At 37.1% G+C, this 14,105-nt stretch overlaps 1 protein-coding gene across 1 annotated transcript in view; it reads right to left on the bottom strand.

Annotated features, from left to right (window-relative positions):
* ADGRV1 (adhesion G protein-coupled receptor V1) overlaps positions 1-14,105 on the bottom strand; it is a 279,169-nt gene that overhangs the window by 182,944 nt on the left and 82,120 nt on the right. The window contains exons 47-61 of the mRNA XM_086771404.1: positions 13,571-13,695; positions 12,923-13,089; positions 12,698-12,841; positions 11,872-11,979; positions 11,158-11,410; positions 10,260-10,382; positions 9,848-10,070; positions 9,166-9,370; positions 8,005-8,151; positions 5,381-5,636; positions 3,499-3,707; positions 2,721-2,894; positions 2,143-2,325; positions 1,234-1,413; positions 450-614 (exon numbers count right to left, since the gene is read on the bottom strand). Coding sequence (XP_086627530.1) covers positions 450-614; positions 1,234-1,413; positions 2,143-2,325; positions 2,721-2,894; positions 3,499-3,707; positions 5,381-5,636; positions 8,005-8,151; positions 9,166-9,370; positions 9,848-10,070; positions 10,260-10,382; positions 11,158-11,410; positions 11,872-11,979; positions 12,698-12,841; positions 12,923-13,089; positions 13,571-13,695 — 2,662 coding nt within the window. The remainder of the gene's footprint in view (positions 1-449; positions 615-1,233; positions 1,414-2,142; positions 2,326-2,720; positions 2,895-3,498; positions 3,708-5,380; positions 5,637-8,004; positions 8,152-9,165; positions 9,371-9,847; positions 10,071-10,259; positions 10,383-11,157; positions 11,411-11,871; positions 11,980-12,697; positions 12,842-12,922; positions 13,090-13,570; positions 13,696-14,105) is intronic.

Here is a 14,105-nt window from a genome sequence, read left to right as displayed (position 1 = left end):
ACTAGAGTGTTTTATTATTTATTATTTATTTCCTTTAAATCTGCTTCTTTTGAGCATTCATTCATCACTCTCATCCTTTCAATATAAATTTTCTCTTTCAGTTGTCTGATATTGCAATGGAATAAATATTTCCATAATCATTCTTCACATTCAGTAGATTTTTGTTCCTCTTTCTTAATTGTAAAAGCAACTCAGACCCAAAGAGCCTATCTTCCTGATGATTACATTGTTATGCCTTAAAAAGAGCACGTCAGCTTTCCTTTTCTGTCTGAAAAAACACGGCATACTGCTAACCTCACCGGTTCAAACTGGTGTTTTCCTAGTGCTATAATACTTGTAGTAACCCCCTACTCCTACAAACACGTAACAACAACCATGCAAAGAGACATAAGGAGAGGAAAGTACTTATAAATCTAATAGTAAAGAATTTATTGCAATATCAGAAATACCTCATTGAAGTGAAGGGTACCGTTCAGAGGGGTCAGATCATATCTGGCTGCTTCCTCAAGAATCCACAGCACTTTAACTGCTCCTTGTCCTCCTTGACTTCGACTTACAGTGAGCAATACAACTGCAGCAGAGTCTTCAGGTGCCTGAGGCTCCTTCACTGTTACCTGATGAGGAAGCAGAAGGAGGAAGTAGGAAAGGCTGTAGCAAAAGACATCAGTATTGACTGGAGACAAACAACAAAAAACATTATTAATGTAGTTTAAAACAAAGACAAGAGTGAAAACCTTGAAGATCATAGACATAAGGAATGTGTTGAATTCTGCTAACAAAGATTAGTCACTCGTGTTATTTCTGTATCCCCTATGATTCAAAACAATTACAGACAATGAGTCACAAGCAGGCACAGCACCAGCAAAATGGAGAGTGGAAGAATCATTGACTGACAAGAACGAAAATGAGATATGTTTCATAATTTCTTTCCAAACTTTACTTCCAGTAATACAGATTATTTCAAAACCATTTTAATATTCAACATCTTACCTGGGATGTCTGGAATTGTTAGTATATTAAACTGATTCAGTCATGCAGAAATCTACATCTATGCAGCAGCACCCTCATTGTTATTACCATCCTACATAGCTAGTTGAAGACAAGAGCTAATATGTCTTTCATTTAAGTCACGTCTCCACCACAATGAAGACTTTCCAAAAACAGCTATGTGTGAGTGACACAAACCCAGTACCTAGCTTTAGCAGGAAAGACTGCAATCCAAATCAAACTCACATTCTTTTCTTCAAACCCGAATACTCCAACAGGGGAATCATTTGGTGGAATAGCGACAGTTACCAGGGTGTCATCCCCAAGTCTTGCACCACCTGTTACCCTCATCAGGGCAATCTTGAATATCTCAAGGAATTCAACTTCACTGTCATCTACGATTGTAATTTCTATTTCTCCTGTAGCCTGTAGAAATTATTAAAAAAAAGAGAACATTTGGAATATTCAGTGAATTTGAAAAAAAATCTTATACTTAAAATAGGTAAATTTTATCTAACAATAAATAAACACACATTGTTCAGTTGTGCTTACTTCTAATTGCACTTGCACATTTATAATAAGATTAAAAAAATTATGAGTCATTTATAAGTCCATCAACAATAAGTCTTGTATGATAAAACGAGCAAACTGCTCTGCTTTGGTACTCAGTAGAAAGTGCAGGTAGACAACATTGTACTCCAGCCAAAAATCTACTCAAACAGTATATCCTTCTATTTGCCGAAGACCAGTTCTGTTAATCTGAAACCAAAACTCCTTGTGTACACCAGGTATTGTCAGGGGCAGCATGAAATTTAAAACTATATGTGGAACACAGGTAAGACAACATACAGGCTTATTCCGAGAATTTATAGAGAAGGCAGATTATGTTACAAATTTTCAGGGTAACAGGCTTTATTATTAGAAATTACATCTTCACTTATGGAGGCACCAAAGGCATACAACCCTGTCTGGTCAATGCTTATAAACATTCTGCTTTTCCATGTTAGAGAACTGAAGTCAGGAGCATCATTCATATATATAAGACTATAAACAAATTTTTTTTCAATGGAAAGATGCAAATTCTGCTGGAAGAAAACATGAGAAACTCTCAAGCTGGTAACCCAGAGACAGTTAAAACTTTCAGCAAGCACATACCTGCCCGTCTGCAAATGTAAGGTTTCCAAAGGATGGTGTGAAGTCTTCAAAGCTAGCAGTGGAATGAATGGCCTCCCAGTACAGAGTTGCTGAGCCAAACCTCCCAGCCTGTCGAACAACTGGAAGTTTCAGTATATTCTGTGGTGGTGGTACCTCGTAAGCAGCAACAGCTCCAGTTATATCCTGTAAATTCAACAAGTAACTGCTGAGTCTCACAGCAGCCTTTTTTTATTTTATTGTTTTACATAAGGTAAAAATAAGTTAAGAAATATGCAATCACTTGTAAATTGGTTTGACCTTAGCATTGACCTTGTTCTGTCAAGCAAAAGCCTGGATTAGATAACCTCCTGAGGTGCCTTTCAGAATATTCAACGACACCAGTTTTAGCACTTCCAGCTCCCTAACAAATTTCATGTATTAATTGTGAAGAATCTTCTAAGAAGGAATTGTTTGTCTAGTATCTGGCCTTTTTATCCAGAACAATTTAGCATCATAAAGTCTATTAGAACACTGTCAAAACTGGTCTGAAAATATAGACTCTCCTGTTGGAATGCTACTTTTCATTCCAGCTTACTTACCTTTATAACATTGAAACTAAATACTCCTCTGGCGTCATCGTTTTCTTCAATTGTTATTTCAGCTATTTCTAACCCAAGCCTCTTCACGCTTGGCTGACCTCCAGTGGGAGAACTGATGAGTTGCACATCAGTAATATTGATTATAAATCCTTCCTGTAATTCTGGAACATTGTCCTGCAAAAATATTTTTAAATGTCACTTTTTTAATAAAACACTGTGAGTTATAACACATACAGGAAGCTGACTACTTTTAGATTGCTGACTGCTTAAAAATGCTCAGCACCTGGGACCTTAAAACCAGTCTATGAAATGTGGAAAAGACTACCTTTTCTGAGCTTTAGAAACTGAAGCTGGCACTCAGATCTGTAAGAATGGTGGAAAGTATTGCTGGTTGTCATTAATTTCTCCTATCCATTTCCTGAACTACAGAACAAATCTGTTAAGAGGTATGTAAAGCAAAATAAATCCTCTGTAAAAACCTGCAACAAGTTGAAAAACCAGCAAGGACCTAAGATATTTATAACTTTTTCCTTTGTCATTATTATATGTTAATTTTGGGACTACAACAAAACAAAGAATTTGGTTCATTCTCAGTGATGAGTACTTGAATTCTTTTGAAAGAGACGAATGCAATTCTTGCTAATACACAACCATCAGAAGAGGCAGAAGTCCCACCTTAGCCATTTCTGGAACGCTAAATCCTACTTCTAGTACAGAAACAGTACCATTTTCCCTTTCCTTAAAAGACATTATTAGATAAAGTTGTTAGACTACTCACAGGCAAAATAATGACTAGAACAGAAGTTATCGTTGTGTTCTCCGCCATAATGACTGTCTTATTTTCCAGTACATAATCTTCATTCTCTGTTGCTTGATTGGAGAGGGGGAGTTCAAAGTTAGGCGCAGTGCTCAGCTGAACTGCAATCTCTCCAATAAATCCTTGCTCTCGAACAATTTGTAAAGTAAGAGTAGTTGAATTCACTTGCCCTATAATGAGGAGGGGGAAAAAAAATCAAGATGTGATTGTTTTAACCATTGCCCTGACTGATTTTCAGCTCATCTAATTGTACTGGTGCTGTTTGCTAGAGCCCACTGCAATTCTGGTTAGCAACACAATACTTGGATAATTCAATGACTCAGGCCAACGAGCACATACAAGTGGTGTGAACACACACAACACACAGTGTGTACATCTGGAAAGTATTTCAAAACTGGATCTAGAGTAAGAACAAAATACAGAATATTTACAGTTTTAAATGCCTGCGACACAAACTGTTACTTCAGCATTACCACTTTTATTCAGTTTTTCTTACAAACTCCCATCTCCCTATTTTGCCAGGCTTTTACATGTACTGATCCTAACTCAGAGAGCATCACTGGAGGCAGTCACTCGGGCTATAAAATTCACACTTCCTTAAGTCAAATGTTGAAGAAAATGAGATTGCACTTCTATCAGTCAGGCTCAGATCTCATTTGGGAAAGCAGATTTGCCATTATTTTCTAACAAATCACCAAACACAGCATTTGGCTAAAAGTGCTGGCTTTGTGACTGGAGAAATAGAAACAGATAAAAAGCAACAGGCTTTCTACTTCAAACTAGTTTCTGTTACTGGTATTAGCTAGATACTACCTAACAGTTAGCGCCTGCATATAATTCATTAAAAAGACAATATTTAAAGATTGGAAAAGAAACTGCACAACAAATGAAACCTAAAAATATGTCTTGAATCCTAACTTCAAAGTATAAATGTTTATAATGTGTGTGTGTCTGTATGCAAGGAATCAACAGAATCCCTTCACAATACTTTCAGGTGCTAAAAAAGGGGCAACACTAATTCACTTTAAAATAGAACTGGTGAGGAGGTTTCATCTGCAATAATTTTCTGATGGAAAATGTATTTTTCATAAATTTTGTTTGTTAATATGGACAGAATATTAAATTGCCAGGAAATTTCAACTGGGCTTTTGAGGTATTGAATAGCCCATCAGACAGCTGCTGGAGAACCACCAGGATGTAGAGAACGCCAGGGCCAGCAGGAGCCTGAGCACTGCAGCACTCCTCCTCTGGCCAACCTCCTGGCAGATCCTTTGCCATGTCACTTGGTGCCTGTAAGGAAAACTGACATAACCCAGTCAAACACACAGCCGGCAAGCAGAAAAACCTCAATTCAGTTTTCTTTAAACGGAATTCACTCTTGCTTTGCTTCCTTCTTTCCCCTATCCCAAAGAACAAAAAGCTTTCCTTTTTGACCCAACTCAGAAGGAAAGTATTTCTACGTAAATATTTTTAAACAATATATTAATTCAATTAAATGGGAAATTTTGGCTTTTTATCTAAATAGAAGTATTTTATGTACTAGCGATTTGCAGCACAAGATGCCAAGATTTTAAAAACTTATTCCTTGAACAAAAATGACTGCATAATGTTGATATAACCAATGTGAAATACAGCATAATATGTATGTAATGAAATAGTTACATATTTCAAAGGATATTTCTGCTACAAATTTTTAACAGAAAAATCCTGAAATATGTATATAAATAAAATATTTATTATATAGTGTATATATATTGTATATAACACCACTGTTATACCTTCAGTAATGCTGACTTTGAAAAAAACACGTATTTTTTTCCTAAGAATCAAGAAACAGACTCACCTTCTGGCTCTGTGACTTTAACAAAGAGCGACTCCATATGCCACCCAATCACACCATGTGGAGAATCACTGGGTAAAATGGTAAGCACAGCTCTTGCCCTTCTGGGATCGATGACAGCTCCTTTTGTGGTATCCTGAACACCCACAGTAGTAACATGGGTGAGTGTGATTTCCACTGTCTCTGAGAGCTCTGCAACACCGTCTGCCAGAATTGTCAGGGTGATTGTGGACAGGGCCTGACCTTCTGAAAATGTAATCTAAAGTTTTAGAGGGAGGGGAAAAAAAAAGTCAAACTTCTTCTCAATGCTGTTATACCAACTATTTTATTCTAGAAAACTCTATCAATTAAAATATACACACATACACATATATATACACACATATATAATCATAGAATCATAGAATACCGTGTTGGAAGGGACCTCAGGGATCATCTGGTCCAACTTTTCTTGGCAAAGGCATGGTCTAGACAAGATGGCCCAGCACCCTGTTCAGTTAAATCTTAAAAGTGTCCAGTGTTGGGGAATCCATCACTTCCCTAGGGAGATTATTCTAATGGCTGATTGCTGTCATTGTGAAAAATTTTCCTCTTGTGTCCAAGAGGAATGTCCCCAGGAGTAACTTATACCCTAGGATCCTCACCAAGAGGTAGCTGATAGGGTTTCCAAAATTCCTGTAGTTGACTTCTATACATCCAAAGTTCTCCTTCACATAGAGAGAGACTTCTCCTCTTTTTCCCTCCCTATATGTACAAAACAGCCTATAGCCATCCATTGCAATCCTCCAGTCACATGAGCTGTCTCAACATGTTTCAGTTATTCAGTTATACTATTATGATGTCATAACGTTCTGACTGGACATGCAGCACTGTCCACATAGCTGGATCATGTTCAACTTATTGTCATTCGTTACATCCTTTTCAAATGGTTCAAAATTGCCTGTCTTCGCTGAGGTTTCTTGCATTATAGACTTAAGTTTAAGATGGTGTCAAAGACTGAAAAAATAGGAAGAATCTGTAAACTGCTGAAAACTCAGCATCCTTTCTTCTGCAGTGTACTGGGTCTGGCTGGGCTGGAGTTAACTTTCTCCACAGCAGCCTATATAGTGCTGTGCTTTGCATATGTGTTGATAGCATAGCAACATTCTGGCTACTGCTAAGCAATGCTCTCACAGTGTCGTAGGCTGGGGTTGGGCAAGAGTTTGGGAGGGGACACAGCAAGGATAGCTGACCCAAACTCACCAAAGAGATATTCACGCTCAGCAATAAAAACTGAGGGTAAGGAGGCAGGGAGGACACACACATAGATGACCATTAGTGGTTATGGCATTTGTCTTCCAAAATAGCTGCTACACGTACTTCCCAGGAAGTGGCTGGACATCTGTGTGCTGATGGGAAGTACTGAATAAATCCCACTTTCTGCTTTGCTTTCATGCAGAGGTTTTGCTTTTCTTATTAATCTGCCTTTATCTCAAGCTTTTCCACCTTATTTTCTCCCCTTTCCTGCTGAGGAGTGGGAGTAAGAGAGCAACTAGATGGGGGTTTGAAGCCAGCTAAGGTCAGTCCACCACATACAAATATTGCAAAAGAATGATGAACATATGTATCAAAATCACTGCTAATTGAAGTCAACAGTTTTGTGGAATTTTTTTTTTAGATAAAATGATTGCAAGATGCTTTGTCAGTCTATATTCTTCTTATTCTTAAATTAAAAAGGCCGGCCACTTGATTAGGTCTCTCAACAAGACAGATATGTCTATGAACACTTAGGCTACACCTATGCTGAAAGATAAAGAAAAATTTCCAGTGAACAACTTTATGCCTTTATTTTACCTTTTTATCTCTTCCTACCTGCAAACACACGCAGGGAAATCATGTAGCATCCATATGGAATGCTCAAGGAGTACTTTAATAATTTCAGTATGATTGGCATCCTTGATTTCCCCTCTGTTGATTTTTCTCTAAATTTTTTATCTTACTTTAGACCCTTTATATCCAGGTCTAAAGTTTATTTCTACAGTCTTTTGGCCCTTTCTTCCCTCAGCTGTGGCTTGTGCTACAGCTCTACGGCCTCAAAGCCCATATGGCTTTGTGTCTTCTACAGATGGCCACCAGGTGGAAGCCCTTGACTTAAAGAACCTGGCATCTGTCGGTCCTAAGTCACATCAAGAGCTTTGGCAAGCAGGAAACAATGGATTGTAACACGGCTGGAAATCTAAACAGTCTCAGAAACAGAGAAATTTGTGACTTGTGATATTCTCCTGAGCAACTGACGGTCTCAGTGCTATTGACAAGGTCAGGATGAAGAGCAAACACTCCCAGATTCCCACCTATGTCAATGATTTGACAAAGCAGCTGGATTTCACAGCACAAAGAAGGGAAGATGGGAATAGGATACTACAGGTACATATTTCTAGTGCCTGGACAGCATTGCAATATCTGGTTCTATAAAAGCAAAAGTGATGTTGCGAGCCAGAAGTGTAAATTGCAGGAACTACAGGAAAGGACGAGGAAGCAGGAACTAAAAGACGAGCAGGAAAATCTAACATGTACGGTCCTTCTCCCTCATCCGTTTTTTGAGAAAATACAGCCAGTGCTTCCCTAATATCAGTGATGTTATTACATACCATTCCTGAAGCTGGAAATACATCACTTATGCTCCCATTAGCAATCCACTCTACTGTAACTCTTCCATATGTTCCTATTAAACGTTCAATATTCAAGGTGATTAAGCTATCTTGTTCCATTTCTTCAACTTGCTTAAATAAAGAACTCTGGAAAACATGAAGCAGCAGAACCATAACACTATTTTCTTATAAAGAAAAGTTTCTTTCGGGGTTTACATATTCAACCAGGGCCAGTAACATTGGGCATCAGTAAGTTAATCTACTACTAAGTAGCTAAATACATGTTCATTGATTAAATTCATATGTCCTAATTTTCAGAGGTACTCAACACTGTCAAATTTAATGGATGTAAGAATTTAAAATCTTAGGCCTCTTTACCCTAAGGCAAAAAAGCCAACGTTTTTTGTCTGGGTTTTTTGTTGTTTCTTCTTTTTTTTTTTTTTTGTACAGAATATTGTGTCCAAAACATATGAAGCAGGTAACAAACAAGTGGACCTTCGAGACAGATATATTTTTACTGCTGTTACTTTAGTATTATTCACCCCCCTCACACAAGTTCAGATGTAGCATTTCATTTCAGTAACGACTGTTTCGTGCTTTGTATCTTCAGTATTCATTTACTATATATCTGTCTAGATAACTTGTACAGCATTTGATGATTTAAGAATCAACCACTCCAAGTAACACCTTCAGTCTGATATTTTTTTACAAAGAAGTAATTTTATTCTGGCAGAGCGGCTCATCTTGTGACATAACCAAATCATTATCTTCTTCAAGGGAAAAGGATCTTCGGATTTGTTTACTTAATTGCCTTGATTAATCAACTGGTAGCAACCTCTATGATGATATCCTATATGCCATCTGAAAACTGAATTTTAGGCTGTTGCAAAACCAAGCTGATAAATTGATGTGTCAACGTAAATGAGATTATAAAAATCTCACTTTAGGGACAGACTGTGGAACTTCTTTTCTACCACCTTGTGTTCTATATAATCACATAGCAACGCTAAACAGACGTCAAAAATTTCCTAACTCAAGTTGCTACAAGACTTTAGAAAAACAATCCTGTTACATGCTCCAGTTTACAGTTTTAGCATGTTTGTATTCCATTATTCAGAAATTATATATACATATTTTAATGATTTACCTGAGAAGTTTTACCTGAGCAAATGCAATGACTCCGTAGGCATTGTCATTAGAAGGAATAATTATGTTAACAAAACCATGAACACCAATCTCTGCACCTCCCTTAGGGTTTTTCAACCACACTTTGAAGCATTCTTCCTCCTCTGGGATGATGTCATCCAGGATATTGACTGCTATCACAGCTTCCATGTCCCCAGGCTCAAATACCAATTCACCTGAACTAGCATAAAAACACACACATCAAATAATTATAAACTGAGGATAGCTGATAAATTAACTTTGAAAGCACTGATGTAAATTTAATGAGCATTTTTGGAGCTGGAATTATTGTTTATATACCTGAGGAAGTAATTGAGGTTTAAAGGTTGTGGGTTTTTTATTGTTTTTTTTTTTTTAATTACAATAGATCATAGAGTAACTGAAATTAATTATGAAAGTAATTTAATTTATCCTGCACAAAAGCTTTGAAAAAAATCAAGTCATAACTGCAAGTCCTTACTTGTAATGTTTTAAAGCCAGTTGTGAAGCTGTTTGACTTTAGGTCGTCTTAAACCTACCTGTGAAAAACTCTCTTTAGTGTTAATAAGCACATCACACATAAAATTACATAATGTTCTCCACTGTTCCAAAAACAGTGTCACAGAAAAATAAATGCAAGAGCTGAAAGAAAGCTATATAAACCAGAAAAAAAACTTACCTAGGTATAAAATCTGACTGGTTGGAGATAGTGGTCAGCTCATAAATCTGGGAGTCAGACTCTACGGACAGAGCAATCAAGCTCTTGGTGGAGTTCAGAGACCTTGCAGTAGCCGAAGTGATATGATCTGCATATGGGGCTTCCAGCATTACGGAGAACTGGTTCTCTTCTGAGTTCCAAAAATACAGTGCTGTTGTGTCCTTACTGGACAGGAGGATGTGAACTACATGGAGCAATGAGGAGAAAAAAGAAAGTTCTCCCTGTAATGCCAGAAATGCCCCTGGTAGTGTAATGATTAGAGTAACTTTTAAAGTCTGATAAACAATTAAAAAAAAAAAAATGAGCAAACGTATTTCTCCAATTCTAGCATTATAAACTAGGATTTTAACAAATGTTGTCATTTAAGTCTTACCTAAACCTGAAGGAGGTATGAAAACATGGATGTTTCTTACAGCGCAGATTGGAAGAGACTGGAAGTGTCTAAAGGTAGACTGCCCTGTCTCCCAGATGAAAATGTCAGATGAATTTCCAGATTCTACAAAGGAGCAAAATTACAAAACTTACATTATTTTGCTGCCTGTAAGTTAAACTGAATACCAAGGGTTGGACTAGCTCATCTTTGAAGGTCCCTTCCAACCCAAACCATTCTATGATTCAAAAGGCAGAGTTTGGCAGCTTTAATTATGAAGTGAGACCAACTATCATCCTTTCCTTTTTACTTGTTGCATAACTCCATAGTACGACTGATCTCCATGGGATGTGTTTTTCTGCACACATACGCATGTAAGAACACTACCATTGCCAGTAGGCAACAGCCAATTGCAAAGAAACCTATGGACTGCCACATAAACTTCTCAGTAGGTGTAGGGATGTAGTCAAAACAATGCCTGTCACATTTGTAATGAAACACGTGTACTTTGTTGACCAATTACCTTTGCACGTCACAAAGCTCAGAAGTTAGAAAGCATGCAATCAGCAGCTAGATGAATAGTTATTATTTCTTATTGTTCTTGGGAAAATATTTCATCGGTTTTATAAGTATTTGAGAACAAACACAATGCTTTCATTTTCTGAGGGACAAAAGGGAGATTACTTTGCTAAAACGCTTATCAGAGAATTGTCACTCATCAGTAATACTTTAATCCTGATCTAAACTCCTTTACGCCAAATGCCTTTGCTACCAAACAGGCCAGCATATACTATACTATACTATACTATACTATACTATACTATACTATACTATACTATACTATACTATACTATACTATACTATACTATACACTACTCAGCTTTTGTCTTCTGGTAAATACCTTTCGCAATAATTAAATAGATATCAGATCCAGAAATCCAGGTCTCCATATGTTTTATTTCTTTTGCTGGTACTTGATGAAGGTTCCTAAACTCATTATTCAGCCACTGGTACAAGAGCATGTTCTGGCTGGTATTTGACAAAGAAACTAGTAGGTACATAGCACCTCCTCTAGGAAACAAGGCTATGTTCAGAGCTCCGTAAAGTGGAAGTTGATGATGCAGCACAAATATCTCCTTATTCCACTGGAAAATCTGTGGAAACATGAAATATTTCTTTCTTTATATATTCATAATTAGCACCAAGAGAAGAGAAGAGAAATTAAGTGTCATGCTGAAAAATGGGGAAGACTTATAGAGAACTGAATTCCTCTTTTCTAAGGAGGACTCTACATTAAGGTAGAAGCACACCTGTAAGTAATTTTAGATGAACAGGTTTATGGCCAGAAGCTACTTCTACTCTTACAGGTCTTTAACATGCTAGATTTCAAAATACAAATAACACTACCAATAAAATCAAACCAAATATAAATTATATGTTTATGCAGACAGTATTGCTAGACAAGTCTATAATTTTAAGTCTTATAAATCCATAATAGAAAGTAAGTATTTTTTCCAGAAGGATATACTTACAGTTCTTTTACCCATTCGTACTTTAAACTCAAAACTAATCAAACTACCCACACCAAAGCCAGGGGAGACAAGTGTATTCTAACCTGGATGGAACTGGAACTGTTTGTGTGACTCACAAAAATCAAATAGTCGTCTTCACCCACAGCAAAATGTTTCACATGTCTGGTATCCAGAATATTGAGAGTCTGTATCTGTCAGGGAAATAGGACAAAAATGGTGTTTGGAAGTAACTTCAAGTGATATGTTTATAGATACATGCACATATTTTTTTAATTGCAAAATCACTTACAAACTGTATATAAAATATACAAAATTACTGTTGTAGTTTAACCTCAGTCAGCAATTAAGTACCAGACAGCCGCTTGCTCCCCCTCCCCAGGGGGTGGGGGAGAGAATTGGGAAGAAAAGAAAGCTCTAGAGTTGAGATAAAGACAGTTTACTAGGGTAGCAAAGGAGGAGACAATTTTATATATATATCAAATAATAATAATATCAAGGGATAATAAAATATACAAAATGAATGATGCACAATTTCTCACCACCCAATCACCTGATGACCAACACAGCCCATCTCGAGCAGGAATCACAGAATAGAACTGAAAGTGACCCCTGGAGCAATTCTCAGTAGCAAGAGAAAAAAACAGAAAACAGCCCACTGCCTAACTCCCTTTATATACTGAGCATGATGCCTATGGTATGGAATACTTCCTTTGGCCAATCTGGGTCTGCTCTACAGGCTATACCCCTCCCAGGTGTAAAAACTAACATCATTGAAATTATGTAGAGTGTTAGGGCCCCAAACTAGCTAGGCAGAGAGTGCTTTTTTCTAAAACATGGCTGGACTGGAGGGCCTCCCGAGGTCCTTTCTAAGCCCATTATTTTACCATTTTTTAAGTAAAATAGATTTACCTTCCACAGTCTGCGTCCAGGCATGAATGCAAACACACTGTTGTTGGAGGATCCCTGCCTGGCCCCTCCATGAGTAATCACAAGGTAGGGAGAAGAACGGATTTGGAAAGACACACAGCTTTTAGGGTTCCACATACTGAAATTCTGAGAGAGCAATAAAAAGTAAGACTGAGACTTAAGTACTTTATTAAGTAGCGTGTTTGATGTTTGTGAGCAAGTATTTACCTCCACAGGAACAAAAACTCCTTTCCATTGGTAGACAGTAGAAAATGTAGCTGGAGGTGTACGCAACAGAACACCATACAGGATTTCTCCTGATGTAAAGAAACACCAGCTAGATGCTGACTCTTCCACAAAACTTTGCAAGACAGACAGGACACTGATACTGCCCCCTGCAATACAGTAAAAGAAAATATTTTTTATTCTTGAGGTCTTTTTCAACACCATTTTCATTACTTACTTGCCAAAACCAGACCTAGTATCAGAAATGTTGAAGTTGTTTCTAAATACTTGGTGTAAGTGTGTGTAAATGCATAGAAATGTTATAGTACTGAGGATACAACGAGAGTTAAGCAATAAATGTATTCTTCACATCTTACAATTGCACATGGAAGATGCATAGGCAATTTGAGCAAGGAGAGCAATACAGATTATTGAAAATCTGCAGAAATGGCTGATGACAAGGTGACCCTTAAGCAGCTAAACTCTTTTAATCTAATGAATTATGACATGCTCAGAAAAATATTAATTAATGTGATCATGATTAAATACGTGAATTTACATTCCAGAGTTACATCTCCTGTATGTTTGGCTAGTCTCTTGCTATCTCTGCTGTGACAAAAGCAGTGGACACCCTGGATAAAGTGAACGTACTGATGCCAAATGCAGTATCCGACAATGTCTCCCACTCAACACTCACAGACACGTTAAGCCCATTACTCCGTGAAACTTTCAAATAAACTGTAGTGTTGGCTTCTTCAATTATGAGGAAATTTGTCCTAAATGTGAGAATCATGAAAATAAAGAAAAAATGTATTATTTTTACAATATACTGATAAGATTCTTACAGTACAACTCCAGTGGAGAATATACAAGAGAAATAAAAAGAAAATATTAATAACTGGTTTTGCTATCGGACAGACTGATAACCACACTAATTAAAGTTGTCTAATGTTTCTTACCGCAAGATTTCGGCAAAATCACAGGAAATTCAACAAAATCTTAAAACACCCTGAAATTTAACACACCAGCTGTACAGTTTAAGAGGAATAATTTTTGAAAATATCATTCCATATGGTTCACTTGCTTCTGAAAAACAGCCCTGAGTGAAAGTGTGGTTTACACAAACCTTAAAACTAAAATAAATAATAAAATGTATGACTTCCTGGGCACTGATCTGACATTTGGA

Source organism: Chlamydotis macqueenii, chromosome Z (genome assembly GCF_036417535.1).
Source record: "Chlamydotis macqueenii isolate bChlMac1 chromosome Z, bChlMac1.mat, whole genome shotgun sequence".
Classification (NCBI taxonomy): Eukaryota; Metazoa; Chordata; class Aves; order Otidiformes; family Otididae; genus Chlamydotis; species Chlamydotis macqueenii.
This window is presented reverse-complemented; position numbering and strand designations above follow the sequence as displayed.